This window comes from Physeter macrocephalus, chromosome 6 (assembly GCF_002837175.3).
Source record: "Physeter macrocephalus isolate SW-GA chromosome 6, ASM283717v5, whole genome shotgun sequence".
NCBI classification, from domain to species: domain Eukaryota; kingdom Metazoa; phylum Chordata; class Mammalia; order Artiodactyla; family Physeteridae; genus Physeter; species Physeter macrocephalus.
This window is the reverse complement of record NC_041219.1, coordinates 94619456-94643266: the sequence shown is the minus strand read 5'-3', so window position 1 is coordinate 94643266 and position 23811 is coordinate 94619456. Positions and strand designations below refer to the sequence as shown.

The window sequence follows — 23811 nt, the reverse complement described above, 5'->3', positions numbered from 1 at the left end:
CCCGGACCGGGGCACGAACCCGTGTCCCCTGCATCGGCAGGCGGGCTCTCAACCACTGCGCCACCAGGGAAGCCCAGTGCAGTGCATTTTAAACTGGCATAGTCAACCTTTTCCCCATCTTGTACTTCACAGATTAATGGCCATCCCCATAGTAGCAAAAAAAAAACAAAACAAAAAAACAAACAAAAACTCTTTCTTTTCAAACCTTTTAATTTATTCATTCTCTTTTCATTCTATCATTCTTCATTCAAGGAATAAATTTAAGTAAATTCAGGGGAGTCTGCCTTAATAGATGGTCCAGAATGGGTGTGTCTGAATGAAGGAGGCTGTCGTCCTGCTGGAAATCACACTTCCTGTGTAGCAGAAAGCCACTCCCCACATCCCTGACTAGCTCAGCATCTGACACTCTTTCTCTCAGCTTTGCACAGAAGGGTCAATTTTGCCCAGCAGGGAGAGACATGCTGATTCTCCAAAACCTCTTCCCCACTGCAAGGAAGGAGTGGCCTCTGGCTTGGGTTCATCTAGGTGTTAATCCCTCCGGTGGCCCACTCTGATCTCTTGGGTCAACCAACCGCCCATTCGGGAAAAGCCAATGCCCGGCTCCCTGAACGAGCAAGGATGGATCCCAAGAAAACGCCAAGGGACCCGAGGGCGCTTACCAAGCCTCCACAAAGGCTGAAGACGGCTGTGTGATCCTCCCGAGCATTGACCTGGCCGCGGTAGAAGCAGTGGCGCAGATCTGGGGGCGCCGTGCGGCGCTCCTCTGCCTGGAGCGCAGGGGCTCCCAAGTGCACCTCGGTGTAGCCGGCAGCCAGGAAGGCCGCGTCGGCGCTCAGGTTCAGCTGGAAGACCTGCCCGTAGGCGCGGATTCGGTAGTGGGTCCTGAACGGCGTGGGCTCCAGCGCCTCGGCGCTGCGCTTCCTCCGGCTGAAGTGGTGGCTCTTTGGGAACACTTCGCCGAACTCATTGACCCGCGCGGGGGTCACCACTTCGTAGGAGGCCAGTGTCCTCACCAAGGCTTCTGCAACCACAGCGATACAGCCGTTGAGCCCCTACCCGTTTCCAACTCCCCAGCGCCGAACTTCTTCAACCAAACGTCCCAGCCAGAGGGCCGAGGGCCCAGGTCCCCATACCCCCGGCGGGGCGCGACGAAGGAACACACGCTGGCGAGCGCGCGCGCACACACACACACGTGCGCTCTGTGAGTGTGCCTGCCTGCTTTCCCACACCCCCGATTCGCTCCACCCTCCCCAAGCACGGACCCTGACACTCAGGGCCCTCAGCAGCACATCCTTCCCGCGCCCCTCTTCGCCTCCCTGCCGCCGCCAACTCGTGCCCCGCGGGCGCCCGCGCCACCCTGCCCCACGCGTCCCCGCCGCGTGGTCCCCGGAGGGAGACGTGTGCCCCGCGCGCGATTCCTCGAAACACCGCGCAGCCGCAACCTCCGGGGATGCTTGGGGCTGACTGATCCCGGAGTCCCGAGAGCCCCGGCAGGGCCAGAGTGCCCCAGCGGGCAGAGCCGCTCCCCCCGCCTCCGTCCGCCCGTCCCACTCGGGCACGCGCCCCACCTCGCTGCTGAAGGCGCCCCGCGATGACCTTACCCTGCCTGGGGTGGAAGTGAACTTCCCAAGACTTGGTGATGAAGAGCGAGAGCTGGTAGAGCAGCCCCGTCAGCCACTTGGCCACCCGCATGGTTCCACCGGGGGGATCCCGACCGGGGAGGCCAACCAGAGACGCCCGCCGCCCCGCCGGCTTCCCCGCGCTCCGCTGCCTCTCCTCTCTCTCGCCCGCCGCTCTCCGCGCCGGCAGCCGCGGCGCCTCAGCAGCCTCCGGAGCAGCAGCCCCGGCCCCAGGCCGGCCCGTCGCGCCACACCGCCAGCCTCCGCTCGCTGAGCCACTGCTTCATCGCACTGCAGCCCCGCAGCCTCCGGCTCGCAGTCGGCAGCCTCGCTCCGCTTCCTGCGCCCGCACAGCCCTCAGAAGCCTTCTCCTTGCGTCCAGCCCAGCGCGAGGAAGCGACCCGACCTAGCAGGAACGGTGCCAATATAGCCACCCCGGGCCTGGCGAGCTGGGGGGGAGAGCCCGCCCCCAGGGGCCGGACCCGGCCAATCAGCTGGAGGCGCGGCCCGGGCTCGCCCTCCGGCGCGCTGCCCGCCCCCAGCCCCTAGCCGCAAGCGGAGTGCGGTCGCCTAAGGCTCCCGCTGTGGGCGTGCAGCGTGGTGAGTAGCCCGAGGCCCAGTTGGACACCATCCCGGTATCCGTAAAACCTAGGACTGATACAAGTTGCGCGGCCGAGGTCCAGATAGGGGATAGGTGTGTGAGGTTTTAGTTCTTACAATGAAATGGCAAGCATCAGAAGGAAAGTTTCTGTTATTTATATTTCACAGTAATTTTAGGCTTCTCAAACAAGATAAAGTAAGCTACAGCGGGAAATTCTTGTAGGCAGAGGATGCTACCAGTGAAGCTTAATGGCCAGGCCTCATTTGCAAGGACCCCTGTGCACCTGAGGGGTTGTTGTGAGTTTCAGTGTTGGAGGGGAAAGCAAAGGTGAGGTTGCAATCAGCAAACACTTCTGGGTGAGAATTTCTGGCAGTTACCAGAGAAAAAAGGATCTCAGTCTCCAAAGTTCCAGTAACTTATTGTGACTTTTTTCATTTTAGTATTCATTTTTGTACTTAATTTTGTATAAAGGGCCCCCCAAAATTATATAAATGTCAAGCCCCACAGAACTTGGATCTGCCCCTGCCTGTGGGTCATTGTTTTTGTGCGACTTTCTGCTGGTAGTTTCACAGTACTCATATGTCCTTTGTTTACAATATCCAAATGACCCCATGTATCCACAGTTATCTTCCTCAGCAATTATTGTAGCTCTGAATCCAGTTGAGTCATCTTGTGTCTGTTAAATTGGATAAACCTCAATGGCAGCAGAAAGCAGTCATCATTTCAGAACTCCCTTCTCATTTCCCAAATCCACCTGTTTGATTTGAAGGTTCCATAATTGTTTCTCCCTATAACCAGTATGAAACAAAAATGAAGTGGAAGTGGTCAGATATTGTTGAAATCCAACCAAGGGAGAGAAAGAATATGAGTGTAAAAAGTAAAGGAATTATATGGATAACTCTTCACGAACACAAAGGAATACACTCTCAATTTAGTCCCTGGCTGCCCTTTCTCCTCTGAGCTCAGAACAATGAAAATTCTGTTTGCTTCTAGTTGACCTCTCATGACAGACCTCCTTACTTTTGTATCAAATGTGGAACAATCTTGTCCAAGGAAGGAGAGTTGCTTACTTTTGCCAAGGAAATTACCCAGCTCTGTAATGGTAATTTTTCCACAATCTATCGCCTTCTTTTGTACCCCTTGCTCACAAGTGTCATTTTATTCATCACAGAATTACAGACTTATATTGTTTTTTCTAAATTAATCCTACTGTTACTCTAAACAAACAAAAATGGACTTGACCCACACTTGTCTGTTTAGCGGTTACCTTCAGTACACTGTAATTTAGAGTCATTCCAATTACACTGCAGCTCTGAATGCATCTTTACCTTAGGAGCTATGCCTACCTTCATACAAATAACAGAAAATAGATCTGCACCTGTTTAACTGGCTATCTGACTGCCGACTGCAGGCAAAGTAGATACTTCATTTCCATCACAGAATGTTTGTCACTCAAAGTAGTATTTGCAATGTGATATTTGATTTTCAACCTGCTCTAACTTTTTGGAAACAATGTTCTAAGAATAGGGCAGTTTTTTCCTGTTTTAAAGAAGCGGGAAAATGTACGGGATATGTATTTTATGTCATTATAATCTTTACAGTGTTCAGTAAAGAACATTATTTCCTTCATTTTATAGAAGGTAAATGTTACACAGTATCTAAGTAACTAACTGGATATCTACAAACCCTTTCTGACACCAAAGTTTTTTCATTATACTAGACTAGACCCGTTACGATATTCACATTATTTGTCTCTCTTCCTTTCTCCTTCCCTACCAAGTGAACATGTCATGCATAAGCTAATCTATGCCATTTAAATCAAGCATTTCTCCACATGGGCAATTATAGCTACCACTTATGGAGTTCCTTTGACATACCAGGCACTGTACAAGGGACTTTAGAAAGGTTACCTCGTTTAATTTATGCATTCCCCCCAAGAGAAATTAAGTAAATCACCCCAGATCACACATCAAGTTAGACTCAAATCTCTTTGGTCTCAAATTCCATACTTTTTAAGAGTAGATTGTATTCTTCATACTAGCTCAAATCTCATTACAGTCATAATCATCAATCAACAGTAAAATAGATCAATAGACTGTGATATATGCACACAGTGGAATGCTAGACTGAGAACATATAATCTACAGCCGCATGCAACAACATAAATGAATCTCACAAAAAATATTATTTAGAGAAAGACTTAGAGCCCCCCCGAAAAATATAGTGCATATAAAATGACTTAATCTATATGCAATATACAAAAGCAGGCAAAACTGCTCAATTTTATTAGAAGTGGCTGATTCTTAGGGTGGGGAGAATAGAGATTGGAATAAAGATGAGTGAGCTTCTAAGATGCTGATACCATTTTGTTTCTCGATCTATGTTCTAGTTGAAGAGGTGGTGTGTGAAATTTCTTACATCTGCAGTCTTGTGTATTTTCATATCATAATGATATGTATCATTTTTCTGTGTATATATGCATGTAATAATATAATAAACATTTTTAAAGTAAAATATTTGCTATGAAAAAAACACCACTATTTCTTTACTATATGGAAAAAGTTTAAGAGAACTTCAGGTATTAAATATTAAAATAATCTTTTGAGGTAAATATTTATTTCCAGACACAATTTAATCCAATAACCAGAACCTATAACTAGAATCTCATGAGCCAAAACTGTCAAGAAAATTCTAACAAAATATCTTCCATGGCTATTGTCAGTCACTTAACTACTTATTCAATTTTTCTTTTAAAAATAAGAAAGGAAAGAAGGGTTCAACACAACAACAAAAAAGGAAAGAAAGAGGGGTATACATCCCTCTGAAGAACATATTTTTATTTTATTAAAATACATTGCTAACTGCATAGTATTTAACTCATGACTTAGAAAAGGAAGAAAGGAGGGAAAGAAAGAAGGGAGAGAAAGAAAGAAAGAAAGAAAGAAAGAAAGAAAGAAAGAAAGAAAGAAAGAAAGAAAAGAAGAAAGCAAGAGAAAGAGAGAGAGAGAGGGAGGAAGGAAGGAAGAAAGAAAGGGAGAAGTGAGAGGGTGGGGGAGGGAAGGGTAAAAAAGGAAATCTAATAACTTTCCTTTGATTTTGAGGGATTCGTAAATAATTCACAGGTTTTCTTTTAAACCGTGATGTACTAAGTTTACCCAAGAGAATGTAGAATTCTGATGGGTCTAATGATTATTTTACATCCAAAATGTTACTTGTTTACCTTTTATACTATACTGTATATTAAGGTTCATAACCTGTTGGTTGTACAAATATTATAGGATTATTTGATAGAAGTATTTTTGACACAATGGATTCACATTGAATACATCAATTGAGTTTCTATAGAGAGTAATGATAATAGTCCATGAAAAATGAAATAATTGGAAGTATCAACTGCTTTAAAAGGATGTAAGTTTTTCCAAACATTTACACAATTGTTTCTGTTTAAATGGCCTTTATATTTGGAATTCTGCAAAATATAATGAACTGATGAGTCTTGCTCCTGAAAATTGGTTTTCTGATCAACTATTCTTGAAAAGAAGTTCTTGATCATTTATGGTCTAAGATCCATATAGACAAAATGCTTCCTTCTAGACAAAGTATTAAATAAGTAATATATTGTTCATTTCATTTTGCTAATGAGACAAAATTTTAGCAATCTATTAGGGATAGAAAAGGTCAGGAAAAATTATTATCACTAAGATTTATTTAAAATTCTACACTAAGGCAAAGATATAATACATTTAGAAAAAGCAAGAATAACTTTCCTCTAAGGAGGTGTTAAATTGGAATTGGACACTGTGGCATATAACCAGTAGAGTTTTTCGCCAGGAAAAAAAAAAAATGGCAGAAGATCAGAAAACACAGAAGCCAGTCTTGAAGTTTACCCCAGTGACGTGATTGAATGCCAAATAAGGTGGAATGCCACCAGGATAGGGTGAAAATAAGGCAAGGAGCCTCAGCAAACAAATGAAGGAAAGGATGGCATCATCCCAAGGACAGAAGAAGAAAGGAGTGCTCTTTCCCAGTCCAGCTTGAATTACAAAACTCTGGAAGCAATGGGAGGAGCTAATAATACAACTCTGTTCTAGCTGGGGAGGTGCCTGGCTAACATGATGATGACTGAGCGGTTTAAATATAAGACTCTACTGGTGTGTTTGCAAAGAGCCAAGTAAATGCCTTCACTCAGGAGAATATGACAACAAACAAAAATTCACCTGTGCCGTTTTGTTTCAACATACATTTTTCAAATATTATAACCATTTATTTTATAAAAATATGGACTAGTTAGACTGATACTCAAGGACATTGTCACACCAAAAAACAAATACATCAAATCTCTTACTTAGCCTTTTGAGGTCTCAATGTGTTTTCTTACTGATAAATTATGAAGACTGGACTGGATAATTTCTGTGACCATTTACAAGCCTAACATTTTATGTCTCTGTAATTTTATGATTTGAAATAAAGTATAAAGAACACACAATCACCAGGGAGTGGAAGAGTTTGTGGACTGAAAAAGGTCAATATGGATATTGGATCTTCATTTTAAAGGGAGGGCAGCAAAACTGGACGATGAACTTTGGGATATAATACAGGCATTTGAAGAAATTTTTTATTCCTTTATGAAACAAAATAGGGTGGGAACCAAAAGCTGAAATCAATATTTTGGCATCCAATGGAGGTCTCTGCAGCTCAAATGAATTGCAAATAGTCAACCAAGTTTCACAAACAGGTTAGAGAGAAAAGTAGGCATTGCACAGCCATTTTTGAGATATTCTATAGAGGTAAGATTTATGGACACTGATTTTTTTAGTTCCATCTTTTTACATTGCACACAAATATAGAAAGAATTCCTTAACTATTAGGGTGATAAAAACTGAAATGGACTCAACAGAAATGCAGGGTCTCCATTACTTCCTATACTCACCCGTGTAAACTGAGACCAAAAATATATTTCATGTAAAGGCATGTAGTTTTTACAGAAAATTAAAGTAAGAAAGACACTTTGAAGCAAGCATAATTTTATATCGTTTTTCGATTGTTTGCTTTTTCCTAACTTTATTTGCAGGTGCAGGAAAAATGGTTGGAAAAGTGTGTTTCAGAGCCCAATTATAAGCCATACGAGAAAATCACTTTACCTATTTTATTGCTGCATACTTTTTGTTAACCCATTGCCCAAGCTGCATATTTATTTACCAGACTTACTCTCAGTTGCATAGTGAATGTATTCAAAACTCAAATACATTTCAAGGCCTCCACTGAGGACCTTAAATTTTTTTTTTTAGTGACTCTAAGAAAAATTCTTAAAAAGAATTTCAATCTGTTTTAAGAAAAAGTAATGATCCCTGTCACATAGTACAGTAAAACAAATATACTGTTTTGTTTAATTAATATTATAAATGAAAATATTCTTATTTTTGGAACGGTGAGCATAACCTCTCTATCTAACCATCTATCTACCACATGATTTGCTTGACCAAAATTATTCAATGTATATAATTAAAAGATAAAACCATCTTCAGTCTGGCATAGCTAAACTAAGTGAACTCTTAGAAATCACTTTGAACGTATACTACATCTGCCCAAGGAATGCCTTACACAGCCTTCTTTCACTTATGTGGTCTTAGATAAATACAATAGGTACTACTCTAACTTTCCTTTACTTTTGAGGTGATGCTGAGAACACACAAAATTTGTAGTATCCAAAATAGAAAAGTTGCTGAAATGCGGACCAGCTATCATCTCTTACCGTCATGTTTTCTCCATTCTTCCAGAAGGAAACAAAAATTCTAACATGCCCACTGAACATGAGGCATATGAAGTTGGAAATCTGGAAAATACCTAGATCCCCATTTCCTTGAGTGAATACAAAATAAGGAAAGGAATGGTAAGCTAAGTTATCTTTTCTTTTTTTTTTTTTTTTTTTTTTTTTTGTGGTACGCGGGCCTCTCACTGTTGTGGCCTCTCCCGTTGCGGAGCACAGGCTCCGGACGCGCAGGCTCAGCGGCCATGGCTCACGGGCCCAGCCGCTCCGCGGCATGTGGGATCTTCCCGGACCGGGGCACGAACCGGTGTCCCCTTCATCGGCAGGCGGATTCTCAACCACTACGCCACCAGGGAAGCCCTAAGTTATCTATTTTTGACAGTAGCTTTCCAGGATCTGGATCAGACCTTAAAGCATTGAGATATTTATTAATTATTTTTGTTAGTGGTTTGTCTCACCTAATGTAAGCTACTGTGAAGGTAGAAGGAGCAGGGTGGGGAGCTCAGTCTATGTGTGAAATCACCATGGAAACCACATCTATGACTAATCAGTGAGAATTGGCAGGCATGGTTCTGCACTTATTATCACAAAGCCCCACATGTGAACTTATTTAAATCCCCTCTCACTTTGTCTCTATTTTGAGTTAAAACAATACTCAGGGTTTTATTTTTTCCAGAGTCGTCCCTGAGTGCTATGTAACCACAGATCCCCACCAGCCTCTCCTCTCAAAACTTGGCCCAGCATTTCTCAAAGCATATTGGAAACATCTATCATCTCTCTCTCGTTCCCTCTCTCTCTCTCCTCTCTCTCTTTCAGTCTCTCTCTTTCAATCTCTTTCCTCTGCCCCATATCTCTTTTTAATATAGCAACAAGGATAGAGATATGCCCACCTCTGTGGGATTGGTTAATCACAGCTGGAATTGGAAAAAGAGCTATTAGGATGGTTCATTTCAAGATGCTGTCTTAAAAAATCAGGACAGAAAAAAAAAAAAATCAGGACAGAATGTCCTGATCAAAATTAGAATCAAAATTAGATTACTTAAGAACCAAAGTATTTCCAGAAGGACAGGTGTAGTCAAGTAAGAAAGGGAGAAAGTCAAATGAAATGAGTGATAAATACCTATTGGATTTCACAAAAACGAAATCATCGACAACCTTCATGGAGCTATTGATATGAAACGGGAGTAGGATGAATGTGAACCAGGGGGGAGGGGGCGCAGACAGTGAGCTCAGAATGAAGTTCAAACAGCTTCATTATGAAGATAGAGTGGCATCTGAGAGACACATGTTTGAAAAGGGCTTGTGTTTTCTAAACTTTTTAAAGACAAGTGTCTTGAGCACATTTAAAACCTGATAGGATGGAGTCGGGAGACAGTGAACAGTTGAAGACTGAGAGGAGAAGAAAGAGGCAAGGATGGGATCCTGTGAAGCAGTGGATGGCCTGGCCTTGGGCAGAAAGAGATACCAGCTGCTAAAGGGTGGGTTACAACCCAGGTTAATATGTCAGTGTAGTGGCAGGAAGTTGAGGAATTCCACTTTCAGATTTCAACTTTCTCTGTGAGGTAAGTCACTTTCTGAAAAGGAAGGACAGGGCAGCTGATGAGAAGTGTCAGGTAAGTTGAGAAGGTCTGAAAGGAAGGTTTTGGTCCTGATGAAGCCACAAAGGGAGATGCTGGGGGAAATATTGAAGGATGGCCAAGAAGCATTGAGAAGCCACCTAAGGTTGGAGAGTTTGTAGTGGCACCAGACCCATGTTTAGGCCATTTTCTTCAGCAGGACCTAGTCATCTAGTAGAAGAAATATTGAGGGAAAATAAAATAGCCTTCTAAAGTATTCCTAAGACTCTACCACCTAGTAGAAATTACTTTTGCCAGCCTTAAAGACCAATTTAAATACATGCATACTCAAGCTTCCACAGGGCACCCAAGATCTGTCATATTTCTAGGTATATCACTGTAAACCTATTTGAGGCCAGGGATCATGCCTTTCTGACATTGTGTCCCAAGGACCTAACAGGGCCAAGCACATAGCAGACAGTAAATGTTGATAAATATTTACTGAAATCAGTGCTAAATGGATGGATTTCTTCAGTCTACTGTAAAAATAAAACACTAGCCACTTGTCTTCCAGACCAAAATAAATAAGTATAAAGTAAAAGAAAGGTAGATTGCTTACTGGCAAATTGCATGTGGAAAGACATAAATGTACTTTTAGTTTATTACTAAAGACTATGTATTTAAAAGAGACCCAAGTACACTTACTAAAAGGAGATCGTTGTGTTTAATTCATGTGTCAGGAGAACAGTAGAAGGAGACAGTAGCCAAATGACAGAAGGCTGACCTCAGGAAACATGGCCAGTACAGATACAAATTTCATAGCCTCAGAGTACAGATCTGGTAAGTGGCAGAGCTCATATGGGTTTAGTTTTCTCTGTCACCAGAGTCCACTCTCTTCACCGTGCTATCTTCCCGTCCAGTGCAACCCTCCATTTGTCAAATGTGAAAACCAAGGCCCAGGGAATTAAGTGAGTTGTCTGTATTCACACACTGTTAATTGTTGATCCATGAGTAGAACTCAGGTCTCTTCCTCTCCAGCCCAATAATCTGTTACCCATTCTTCAAAGCCATAAGCCCTGATACATTAATTCCTAGTACTTGAAAATTTACCTGACTCCAGTTCATTGACTCAATGAACAAAATTTGCCCTTAGCTGAGTGACTGGATCCATTTTTTATCTTAACACTTTTGACCAAACTAAAGTGGATCTACCGTAATTCATCACTGAAATAGAGAACATATTTTTAACTCAGATATTTGAGAGAAATCCTGTCATAAGAATCTTCACTATTACCCCACTATTGTGAAGGGAGAGCAACAAGAAGAAAAGACCGTATAAGACTATGGTCAAGCAATAACCTAAGCTCTTTAGATTTATTATTCATTTAATTTTCACAGTATTATATCACAGAAGATAGGTACAATTAGCACCCCATTTTTCCAGTTCAGGGAAGTGAAGTACTGAGCGTTCCTGTCATATATATAGGAAATGGCAGACTCCAAATTTGGATCTTGGCAATTCCTACTGAGAACGTTTCATTCATATTCACATTTATGAATATAAAAGAATGTTAAATAGGACCTCTATAAAGGACCTATCATAACAGGACTTACCAACTGTTCCAGAAGCCATCACTTCTAATAGTCTATGGAAGATAAGAATAGAGATTCATTAGAGAGAAGTTCCCTCTAAGGGGGTTATTAGGATGAATTCCTAGTGATCGGAGCAAAGAGAAATCTTTGGATAGATTGGTGGGGGTGGCATACTCATAGGGAAAGTCAACAGGCATCTCATTCTCCAACTGGATGTTTCTTTCTAAGTGGGTAAACTGGATAAACCCCTTGGCTCATCCAGGGATAATACAGGAGTGAAGTAGAAGAGTCCTTGAGAGAACCTAATGAACCCCTGGTGCTTGGAGGGCAGAGAGTCTAGGTATGAGATGCACCTGGAACAGTTTGGAGGTGGCGTCTGGCTGCAGTTGCCTTTGGTGGCTCGGTGAGTAGAGAGAAGAGGGGGAGGTCGTGGGAAAGGCAGCTTGCACTTCCAGAGTTTGGCAGAACCTGGAGGCAGAACCCAGTTCTGGTGGGCCAAACAAATGTCACTGAAGTAAGCCAGATCCTAGCCTAAGAGAGTTGTCTGATGGGGGAAGAGGATCCAGCAGAAAAGACTATGGGGGGTGGTGGTCTACCTCCAGGAGAGAAGCTTGAAAAGCTGAAGGTTGCCCTGAAGGGTAAGCTGGAGAAAGTACCACCCATGACAGGGGATGGTACAATATGGAGGTCCTGAGACCTTTGGGGGTGGGTCTCAGAGGAGCCACAGAAGAGCCTCCAATAGGAAGAGAAGCATTCGGGCATCTGCCCTACAGTAAGCACCAGCTGCCAAGGTAACAACAACAGCATCAGTCAAAGAAGAGCAGCCCTTTCCCTCTACCTGACCTCCAAAATTATTTCCTGATCTATTCCCTCTGAATTCAGGCTACTTAATAAACTGGTCACTCTCAATCCACAATAGTTTCTTAACTGGTCACCTTATTTTCAGTCTAGCAGTTCTTTATCCAACATTTACATTGCTTTCAAAAATATTTTTCAAAAAAATATTACTTCCTTGCTCTGGCCCTTTCATAATACTCACTCCCTCCCAGTTAAGACTGAACTCTTCAGTATTTATGGAAGGGATTCAATAGTCTTTTTTCTGTATTCATTTTCCAACATATGAGTGGTTTGACTTATATTTGGACCCACTATGAAGGGAAAAAATTTAATTGATTTTTGATAATACATTTTAGTCACCCAAAGTTCTGTGGATGTGTACTTTCATTTCCCCAAACTCACTATGGATGTTACAACTCTGTCTCTCAAGCTGAAATGCCTCCATAACCCCAATCAAAATCCAACCCACCCTTCAAAGCTCAGCTCAAATATCACGTCTTCTTAAATTGTTACCTGATTCCCCCAGTTGGAATCAGTTAGTCCTTGGTCTGTATTCTCCTGACCTTTTCTGTATTCTTTTGGTTTTGATCTTATTTCATTCTGTTTCATATTATAGTTAGCCATGTAGCAAGGGTGCATGACAAAAGCCCAAAATGTACATCCACTCTCAATTTCAATATATCAAGAAATAAAACAAGAAGGACTTGGAAGATTCTAGTTGCATGCAAGTTCAAGGAGTCTGCTTGAAAGAGAAGTGACTGAGACCCTTGAACAAGTCCAGAGTCAAGCAAACCTCCTGACCTATGAGGAGTATCGTCTTTAGTTGAACCTGAGTGAGCAAGGTAGAGGTGGTAGAACTCAGTCCTGAGGCACCAGCAGAAGTGTGCCAGGGACAGAACTTGAGGGATTCATAGTAAGCAGTATCAGTTCCCAACAACTGAGTTTAGAAGCCTCAGGTGAAGAATTTTAAGAAATTGAGCCTAAGAAAGGGATTTTATCTCTAGGATGCTATTTGGAAGCCAGTTAAGAGTTATTTCGTTGGAGGGAAGAAGGCTGTTTCTTACCTCAGCAGAAGATGAAAGTGATGGGAAAAAAAAGAAAGTATTGACAAGCATGAGGATATGGACATGGTATCAGAGGGAAGATGACAAACCCCGAGTCATGATTCGGTCTGTCCATATGGGTGCGGTGAGAGGCCAAGTAACAAAGTGTGTGGGCTCAGCGTGTGCACAGGCACAAAGGAAAGGAGATCAGCAGGGCAGCCCTAACTGTGATATTATGTAGTGTCAGTAGCCTCTGACGAATTAGAGAATTAATTTGGGATTAGAGAAACAACCTCTTGTGGCTGCAGGGGGACACTCTAAAGTCACAAGAAGCATGTGTAAACCACTCCACCAGGGAAAGGGGTTTGGATTTGAGTATCACCTACTTCTCACTCCTATGTCCCAGGACGGGAGAAACTGCATGTCAAGGGTTACAGTTGGAGGCACTTAATAAATGTCTATTGCATCAATAAGGACGTTGCCATCTTCTGTGGAAGATCTCCTCATCAGTTCTTGCAAAACAGTGTGTCTGGCAATTCTCACTGTATCCTTAACTTTCCATAGAGTAGACACCTGTATCTCTGTCGGTTGAACATGCCCCTTTCCCCTTCCTCTAGTAAATGCAACCTCTTCTTTGGCAGACCTGGTCCTCCCCTGCTCTAACTCTTGACAGTAGTGAGGTTGCCAGTCATGGTCACATGAACCAGGCTTGCCATTCAAATGGTCCCATTGTTTTAGCACCAGGGACTGGTGCGAAGGACTGGCACAAGACTCAAACTCTGGTTAATCAGCATTTTTCCATAGACATGTTATATACAGAAGCAGGGACCCTGTCTTTCCTCAGTGACGAAACTACCATGTTTACAACATTGGAGCTGTGGAGAAAGCCAGTGGGGAGGGGGAGAGAATGAAGGCCAGCAAAGACAAGCTCGGGGATGTGTGTGTGTGTGTGTGTGTGTGTGTGTGAAGACAAGCTCGGGGATGTGTGTGTGTGTGTGTGTGTGTGTATGCATGAGAGAGAGAGAGAGAAAGAGAGGCAGACAGAGAGTAGAGAAAGAAAATACAAGCTTTATTAGGAAGGTAGTAATTATATTTTTCAGTGTACATTTTCTTTATTAACATTTTCCTGCTGTTTAAACAAAAATTATTTTTTAAATCAGAAGAAAACACAAACACATATTGGGAGGACACATGTGAATGTTTATTATCCTTTAGCCGATCCAGCCTCGCCCGACTTGCCGTTTTAGACTGTTTATTTCCACTCTATCACCATATGTGACACTAATGAAGACTCTGGCTTCATAGTCCATATGCTGGAAGCTGCATTGTTTTCTGTAACACTCTGGGGTCCCACTATAAATATTTAAAGCATGTCAAGCTTGTTATCTACAAAGGAGATTCCAGGTAAGAAGTGAGCTCTAAAGCTCTCCTAGAACATTAGAGTGGGGTAAGAGAGTCATTATAAAATCATAAAGCTTTGTAAAATTCAGGCTGACTTCTTATTTTAGAAGTTGTTTTTGATTTTTCTCATATATCTGTCTTTGTATATCCTGTTTCTGACTAGATAGCCTTGCTTAATATTTCTAAAGGAGATCATCATACTGATTCTTAAAATCAAAGAACTTAAGGCAGAGGAATTTTTTTAAAAAAAGAAAAAAGAAAAACTGGGGAGGAAAACTAAGCAAAGAATAAAATGCTAAGTAAAAGTAAATCAAAATTGTCATGAACACCAAGAGATTTGAAAGTTGAATTATTCAAGGGGGCACATTTTCTGGATTCCAGCTCTATGCTGCAAGAATTGGAAACAGATAACAGAGGCATTGTTACATATTTTTCACTGCTGCCACCAGAAAGCACCGCAGTCCCTGTCCTTACTGCCAGGACAAGAACCTTGCATGGAAAATAACATGCAGAGTCCCTAGTTTTGTTTTTAAGCGATAAAGACTCACCTTTAGACGTCTACAGAGAAGCTACTCCATCCAAAGTTTTACCTAATCAATTTGTCTAATAATCTATCAGGGAAGACTCGCTTTATTTTTTTTTTAAGTTGGGCACAATTGCAAGTGTAAAGACTGGATATAATAAGGCAGATAGTTTTAAAAAATGGATACAATTCCTATCATTTCTCTCCAACTTGTAATCTTTAAATTGACATTGCCCACATTTATCCGAAGATCATGTAAATAATAGACTGTCTCCAAACTTAACTTTATTACAAAATTTGGCGCCTCCTAACCCCATATATTTTATAATTGAGACTTCAGCAAAACACTGCAGTCACTCCTTTTCTTCTTTTCAAATAAACTCCTTTTTGTTTTCTTTTTGAAAATTTTTTACCCCTCACTTCCACAGGACTATCCATGGGATTTATTTCTTACATGAAAGCAGAACTAGTCTGTGTGATTTGAACAACCTTGCCCACAATGCTCTTTTTTTTTTCCTCTCCTCAGACTACTTTCTGTGAAGTCCTGCATCTCCAGAAAGCCACAGTTAAGCTGCTGGAAAATGCCTGAAGAGAGAGAGAGAAGAAGAGAGAAAGCCGGAGTGGGCCAGTCACTGTCTAGGAAGGGTAGACCCCAAAATAGAGTATCATGGCAATGCCCAGCAAAGGAATACCTGAAAAGTTGTAGTGGAGAGGTGAGTTCTTCTGCAGACTTAAGTGATGTAGAATAGGAGAAAACACTACTACAGAGCCTGGCAGAAGGAGATTTTGTACAGTGTGTCCTTCCTTTCTGCCCTCATTCCTGGTTGTCCACATAACAGAGAACAAGCCTGATGGGGGACACCGCTAAGACCCCCCTAAAGATACGTAAATGTCCACATTTCCAACAAATCGGACTTAAGCTAACTCAGCATTACGCGTGCAGCAGACTTGTCCTAGACAATGCATGTCTAATGAAATAAGTTTGGAAGGACTAAAAGTTCCCACTCTATCTCTCAGCTAAAATTACATACAGAAGCTGCTCCGTGCCTGTATTAACTTGTAACTGTGAACAAATTATAAGGTTTTAAGATCACAGAAAAGTTTTTGAAGTTGAAAATAACCACCATTACAGACAAAATAACCTGTCACTTCTTTTAGAGTTCAGGGAAATAAAATGTTGGTAAGAAAATAAAACATTCTGGCTCCATACCAGAACATAACATTATACTCTCATACACTTCTAAAGTGCTTAAGTGTCAGCAAGTGGCTGTTTGTTGAATTCCATCTCCCTTAAAAATATTTAAGATCTTTTTGATTGACAGTACTGAGTGTCTGTTATACATTAGATTATATGTTAACTTTGCTCTAAAGAAATAGCATCCAAACATTTATTTCTTCGGAATCAAACTTATACTTATTGCAAAACCCATCCACAGATCAAGGAAAGAAAAATATTTGATATATTTAATGAAAGAAGTGATAACCATCGTATTTTAATTCTGCAATGTCATTATCAGTTTCCTAGTTTTTGTTATTTGAAAGAAATAACACACAGAGTTTAGAATCTGGGTATGATAACTTTACATTTCTGTCTGTAGATACTATATCTTATAATAATAAGGTTTTTAAGACATGTGTAAGTTCAGAAAAATGAGGCCTAATTATAATTTATGCTGTGGTTTTGATAGTAATGGTTTAATCATAAAGCATAAATAACTGATATGAAATTTAAAGGAAAGTGGTTTTCGCCAACACTCTGGTTAATCAGAAAATATGCAATATTAGGTCTCAAAAGGGAGAAAACCAGTTTTCTTGAGATTTCTCTTCTGCAGCTGCATTCTACAGAGGCCTAAAAATCATTGAAATGAACTATCCCAAGGTTCAACCTAAGCCTTTTCTTTAAAGGACACACTGAGGGTAAATTTTTGAGCCTAATTATTATGCCACTTCAAATACACTCCTCCAGCGGAATCAGTGGGACACAGCTATCCGCACACACGTTGAGCATCTCAAACGTCTACCCTTCTGACCCTTTTTAGCTCCTCTTCCTGCAAGCTGAGCCATTCTGGCTTTTACTTTCTTTATTCCCTCTTTCCTACTCTCAAAGGGGATAAATGAATGTGAAAGAAACTGAACCACAGTACCAAGTGCTTGGGCATATATAGATAAGCAGATAGACTCTCTCATACCTAGATTTTTAAACTCCGTGTATAGTTTGTTTCAAATAATGAAAATCAGGAAAATAATTTTTAACTTTCAAGAGCAATATAGGGCCCAATATGGTATATCATATATGCCAGGAAATTCAGAGTCTTGGAGCACCTTCTGAAGATTAGAATTGATACATCAGGCCATTTAGCATACACATTATAACTGAATTTTGCCTTTGTGTTAATAAGTCTAATGCCTTTGGCTATTTTGGACTCATATTAATTGGTCTAAAGGTCAGGGGTTATAGGTTCTACCCCGACCTTAGAACCCTTTGTAACCTTAAGCAACTCATGTAAATGACCTGTTCTAAATCATTTGTCCCCTCATCTGTGAAGTAAGGAAGTTGGACCAAATCAGTTTCTAACCTGTGGGTCAAAAACCTATTCAGGGTAATGGTGTTACTAAAAAGATTCAGATAAATCATACGTACAACTGAATAAATACTACTAACACATGTGATACTAATGCTTCAAATGTGTGCAGATACTATTGCTCTTAATAAAATATAAATTCATTTAAAAGGCTTACTGAATTCAGAAAAGCATTTTGTTACTTTGCATTTGTAATATTAATCATCCAATAGTAAAATTACAACTGAAATTATGTGAGAGGTCCTACTAAAATGGTGAAATATGAAATTATGCCAGCTCTAAAACACTAAAAATCTGTGGAAAACAAATTCCATGCAGAATTCTTAGGCTGCTCTTTGGAAGAGCTATAGTAATGTAAAAACAGAGCTTATGGGCACCTCTTTGTCCTGTGGCCTGTTTTCTGCCTCACTAGTCAAAGGTGACCCTTACTGTGTATAGGACCGCGGATTCTAACCACAATGCTTTCAGACTCCAACTTAAGCTAGGAACACCAAAGACGTGAAACATGTCTATTTCTCCTTTTCAGAATTACCCAGGAAAATAATCTAGCCTGTAACAACTGCAACATTCTTCTTTGAACACAAAGCTTAGGCTATGAAATTCCATATTAGAAAATAGTTTTGAGACTTGACTTGAGAAATATGAAATAATTCCTTTAGAATAAAAGAAAGAGTATGGGAGAGATAATATATGTCTATGAAGTTAGTCTCATAGAGACAGGAAAAATTTTTTCTGTATCCATTGTAATGCTTTGGGCATGATATTTTTTTTCTCGCTTTTTTTTCTTTCATTAGTCTTATATGTGTCCAAAACTGAAAGTGAGCTAAAGTTCTTATTGGGGATACCAACTGATCAATTATCAAGATAATCAGAGTTAATCTGTCTTTCTCTGGTTGATTCTTCCATTGTCTTTATCTCTATTGTCTATATATCCTCACAATCCTTTCAATGGAATTTTCTCAGCTTTCCATACCTTGCAAATCTCAGCGCTCTGGATTCCTCTCAGCATCACTCAGAATGCTGATGCTTACCTTCTACCTACACTCTGATTTCTTACAGGTAGAGTTCATTTTGTCCCAATGAAACCACCCATTTCCCACCCCTGATTGATTCCAGATCACTCCCTACTCAAATCCATTCTACTCCACTATCAGAATTGTTTTCTAAAATAGATTTGCTTACATTAAAAACTGCAGGGACTTCCCTGGTGGCACAGTGGTTAAGAATCCGCCTGCCAATGCAGGCGATACGGGTTCAAGCCCTGGTCTCTGATTTCTTACAGGTAGAGTTCATTTTGTCCCAATGAAACCACCCATTTCCCACCCCTGATTGATTCCAGATCACTCCCTACTCAAATCCATTCTACTCCACTATCAGAATTGTTTTCTAAAATAGATTTGCTTACATTAAAAACTGCAGGGACTTCCCTGGTGGCACAGTGGTTAAGAATCCGCCTGCCAATGCAGGGGATACGGGTTCAAGCCTGGTCCGGGATGATCCCACATGCCGCGGAGCAACTAAGCCCGTGCGCCACAACTACTGAGCCTGCGCTCTAGGGCCCGCGAGCTGCAACTACTGAGCCCGTGTGCCACAGCTACTGAGCCTGTGCGCCACAACCACTGAGGCTGCATTCTAGAGCTCGCGAGCCACAACTACTGAGCCCGCGTGCCACAACTACTGAAGCCCGCGCGCCTAGAGCCCGTGCTCTGCAACGAGAGAAGCCACCGCAATGAGAAGCCCACGCGCTGCAAGGAAGAGCAGCCCCCGCTCGCCACAGCTAGAGAAAAGCCCACGCAGCAACGAAGACCCAACGCAGCCAATAATAAATAAATAAATAAATTTTTAAAAATTTTAAAAAATAAAATAAAAAATGCACCCAAGTTTTAAAACATCTTAAATTACTCCCCGTTATCTTAGAGAGACGTTCCACGCTACTTAATCTAGCCTACAAAGCTTCACAACCTGGAAGTGAGCCTCCTTTTTAGCCACATCTCCAACCAGCTCAATCTTACTACTACACCATGATTTTTTTGTAACTCATTGTCTTTGCTACTGCTACTGAATGTGTCTAGATTATTCTCTGTCTAAAGCCTCCCCAACCCTGTGTCCCTTCCTGTCAAGCTTTTATTTATTTTTCAAGATCCAGATTAAAATATTCACTCCATTTTCAGCTTTTTCTTACTCCTTTCTCCTTAGTAGAATTGACTGAACTCTTCATGCAACACTAACTGAACATCTGTGTGTGATATCATACTAGATAGTGAGGGCACAAACATTTATAACAAAACAAATTCTTGTTTTCAGCGAGCTTTCAGACTGGTAAAGGACACAGCTCCAAAAAGAAATAAATGCCACTTGGTGTGTCAGTTCTATGACAAATCAGTAGGTATACAACAGGGGATAAATGATGATCAAGAGGGGAGGGAGAGACCATCTAGTCAGTCATTCAGTTATTCATTCAGCCAACATTTATTGAGTGACCATGATATGTCAGGCACTGCACTAAGGGCTGAGAGCATAAAGACAAATTAAAATACATTCTTTATCTTGTAAAAGGCAAACAAGTAAATAAGCAATTATATGACAGTGGATATGGTAGACCACCTCTAAAATAGCCCCTTGTAACAAGGAGTCTGACTCCAATTTCATTTTGCTGGTTGACCCCTGACAGCACTCATGCCCTATTCTCCCCCTTTCCTTTTTTCCATATCAGATCAAGACAGTGAGAAAGCTTTGGGGCTCCATTCATTGGTGCTGGTGGAAAAGTTTAGACCATCTAAACCCCATTCCCGTGGGAATCCTCACCAAGGCCCCACCTCCTCACCACAATAAAAGCTAAAGCCACTGGCTTCTCTCTTCTCTCAAGACATTCCAGACTGGCTTTTATGCCTGCCCTACTTTCTTCAGAAAGACCCATTATGTGAGGAATAAATACTGTTGTGCCATCTTGGTGCATGTGTGGCGTCATCAGTGTGGACGTGCGAACCAGTTATGGGTGGAGTTATTGCCTCCACCGGCCAACCACAGAGCATTCTCAGTGACCCCAGCCTGGGCGTTCCAGGCCTTGGATAATCCCCTCCATCTGAATGTGGGCTGAGCCTAGTGACTTGCTTCTCACAGACAGAATACAGCAAAAGCGATATATCCTATCACTTTAAAGGAGTTAAAGTAGAGTAATCTTCTGTGATTAGATTACAAAAGATTCTGTTTTCCCTCTTCTCCTCCTCTCTTGCTGTCTTACTCGCTCCGATGGAAACCAGTTACCATGTTGTGAGGTACCTATGAGGTCCACATTACAAAGAACTGAAAGAGGCCGGTGGTCAATAGCCAGTGAAGGACTGAGGCCCTCAGCCCATCAGACTATGTAGACCTGAACTGGTCAACACCAAAGCCAGGGAGCTTCAAAGAGGACCTTCCCCCAGTTGAACCTTCATATGAGACCACTTCTCTGACCAACACCTTGATTGTAACCTTATTAAAAAAACCCTGGGATAAAGAACCCAGCTGAGCCATGCCTAGATTCCTGACCCACAGAAACTGTGATATAATAAGTGTCCATTGTGTTAAGCCACTAGGTTTGGGGATAATTTTTTAAACATCAATAGATAACGAATACAAAGGAGTATTACAGTGGTGAAAACACATAATGATAGTATGCTACTTCTGGACATAATGGGTAAAGCATGCAGACATGAGAAGCCTGGCAAATTTATGAAATATATTGCTTAAGATAATTCAATGTTGCTGGGCTAGAGGGTTGGGATAGGGTTTGTCTCCAGCTGAGCCTGGAGAGATGTACTAAACCAGGAGAGGAGAGTGCCATATAAGGCCACGGGAAGTGGCAGAAAGGAGGCACTGAAGAATCCTAAACAGCACAACAACATGATCATATTTATGTAACTTGAGCCTGTGCTGTTTTCTTCTTCAGATTCAGACATGCCTGGACAGGTTTTGAGGGCTAAGTGGCCCAGGCCCTCAGCAGTCTGTTTACATGAGTGATCAAGAAACATCCTGGAAGATAAGGCAATCTGTAAGAAGAGTTCCTAGGTCTCTTAAACTCAGTGATGCAAGAGCCGTGGCTCTAAGCTTAGCAACACAGTGTCGGCAGCTCTGATTATCCTTAATTCCAGTCCCTATAGATTGATGCCTGAGCCCCAAGAAGAAAGAACTGTAGTAACAAGCAAGGAATCTAAAAGGACTGTTTCACAAGATTCCCATGAGAATCTCAGATCCCAAGACAATATCATCAAATCAACAGCAGTGGAGTCAGCAGATTTGGCAGGAAGAAATGTACTGGCTGCTTTGCAAGGACCTTGGCGCCTTAAACATTGGACACCAGCATTGGCATCAGTGCCCTGGCGAAGCCTCCAGATCTTTCAACAGAAAACATTATTCTCTTTTTTCTTTAGGAGCCAGAACAAGAGAGAAGAAAAATAGCAGATGACAAAAAGATTTCTTGAGAGGACACATGGATCAGTACCAGCCTCCCAGGCTCCCATGTTTGGGGAAGAATCTGAGGGGTCTAGAAGGTCTCAGTGGGGAGGGGGTCAGTGAAATAAAAAGACAAACACTATTTTTTTTCACTGCTCCTTTAAACTTTATTATAATATATTAAAAAATCTAGCAAAATAGATGCTTAAAATATATATAAACTTTGCTCATTTATAACTATATATCTTTATATACTTAAATATCTAACATATACTTAAACATACAAATATAAATGAGTAATGTTTATAGCAAAAAAAAAAGGCTGTAAAACTGAAAATCCTATACTACAGAGGGAACAAAAAGTATATTTAAAGATATATTCTGACCCAGAGGAACTAATATGTTCTATATTATGTAAACTCTTCTAAAGTATTCATTGTAGATAGAAAACTGCTCAATCATTATAAGATACTAGATACCAAAACCACCAACATGCGCGTGCACACACGCACAAACACTCTTCTAGCAAAATAGATGCTTAAAATATATAAACTTTGCTCATTTATAACTATATATCTTTATATACTTAAATAGCTAACATATACTTAAACATACAAATATAAATGAGTAATGTTTATAGCAAAAAAAAAGGCTGTAAAACTGAAAATCCAATACTACAGAGGGAACAAAAAGTATATTTAAAGATATATTCTGACCCAGAGGAACTAATATGTCCTATGTTATGTAAACTCTTCTAAAGTATTCATTGCAGATAGAAAACTGCTCAATCATCATAAGATACTAGATACCAAAACCACCAACATGTGCATGCACACACACGCGCACACACACGTACACACACAAACACTTTAAACAAAGTCCCATTTTTATACTTACATTCAAAATCTCCTAAATAATGTATTTTTAAAAATATGACAAGTAGTGAACTAAATGTGCAATATATTTTGTAAAAATAAAAAATTTCCCAAGAGTACATCTTCTTCCCCTCATTTGATGTTTCTGTATTTTGTTAGAATTTGTTAAATATAGATTAGAATTTGCCTGACATATGTTATATTTCAACTTCATTTTCAACTTTTTTAAAAGTTGTAAGTGTCTCTTCAGAATAGTGTTTAACTGATTATTTTTGTTAGTTTTTTATTAACTCGTTAGCTTGACTTTACCCAATTCAAAAGTGTCTGTCTTTGGAAGGGGATAATTAATCCTTTTATATTTATTTTAATCCTTATCTGTTGATCCTATTTCTCTCATTTGTTTTTTCTGTAACAAACACTATTTTTTAATAATAAACTTTATTCTTCAGAACAGGTTAGATTTACAGAAAAATTGAGAAAGTAGTGCAGAGTTCCCACCACAGTTTCCCCTATTATTAACATCTTACATCAATATGGTACATTTATTACAGTTAATTAACCAGCATTGATATATGATTATTAACAAAAGTCCATAGTTTGTTCAGATTTCCTTAGTATTTACCCAACGTCCTTTTTCTACTCTACAATACCATCCAGGATACCATCCAGAATTACATTTAGTTGTCTGTCTCTTTAGGCTCCTCTTAGCTGTGACATTTTCTCAGACTTTCCTTATTTTCAATGACCTTAACAGTTTTGAGGAGGACTAGCCAGGTATATTGCAGGACTCCCCTCTACTGGAATTTTTCTGATGTTTTTGTCATGATTAGACTGGCTTATGAGTTTTGGGGAGGAGAAATACTATTTTGTTATTGATGTTGTGCACATTTTTTTGTCTCCACACTGCTTTGGCCTGGGAAATGTAAAATGTATTACATTTGTATTTTAGAAAAATCACTACTGTAGAAGAAATATGGAGTAGG

At 40.8% G+C, this 23811-nt stretch overlaps 1 protein-coding gene across 7 annotated transcripts in view; it reads right to left on the bottom strand.

Annotated features, from left to right (window-relative positions):
- The window catches only part of ADAMTS20 (ADAM metallopeptidase with thrombospondin type 1 motif 20), a 198200-nt gene extending 196185 nt beyond the window's left edge, over positions 1–2015 (bottom strand). For 2 of the 7 annotated variants that reach the window (XM_007106837.4, XM_028491432.2), the window contains exons 1-2: positions 1602–2015; positions 660–1021 (exon numbers count right to left, since the gene is read on the bottom strand). In XM_007106837.4, the coding sequence (XP_007106899.2) occupies positions 660–1021; positions 1602–1692 (453 nt within the window). In that variant the 5' untranslated portion in view covers positions 1693–2015. The remainder of the gene's footprint in view (positions 1–659; positions 1022–1601) is intronic. The other 5 variants (XM_055085676.1, XM_028491434.2, XM_028491433.2 and 2 more) reach the window with 4 other exon arrangements.
- Between the last annotated feature and the right edge of the window lie 21796 nt (positions 2016–23811).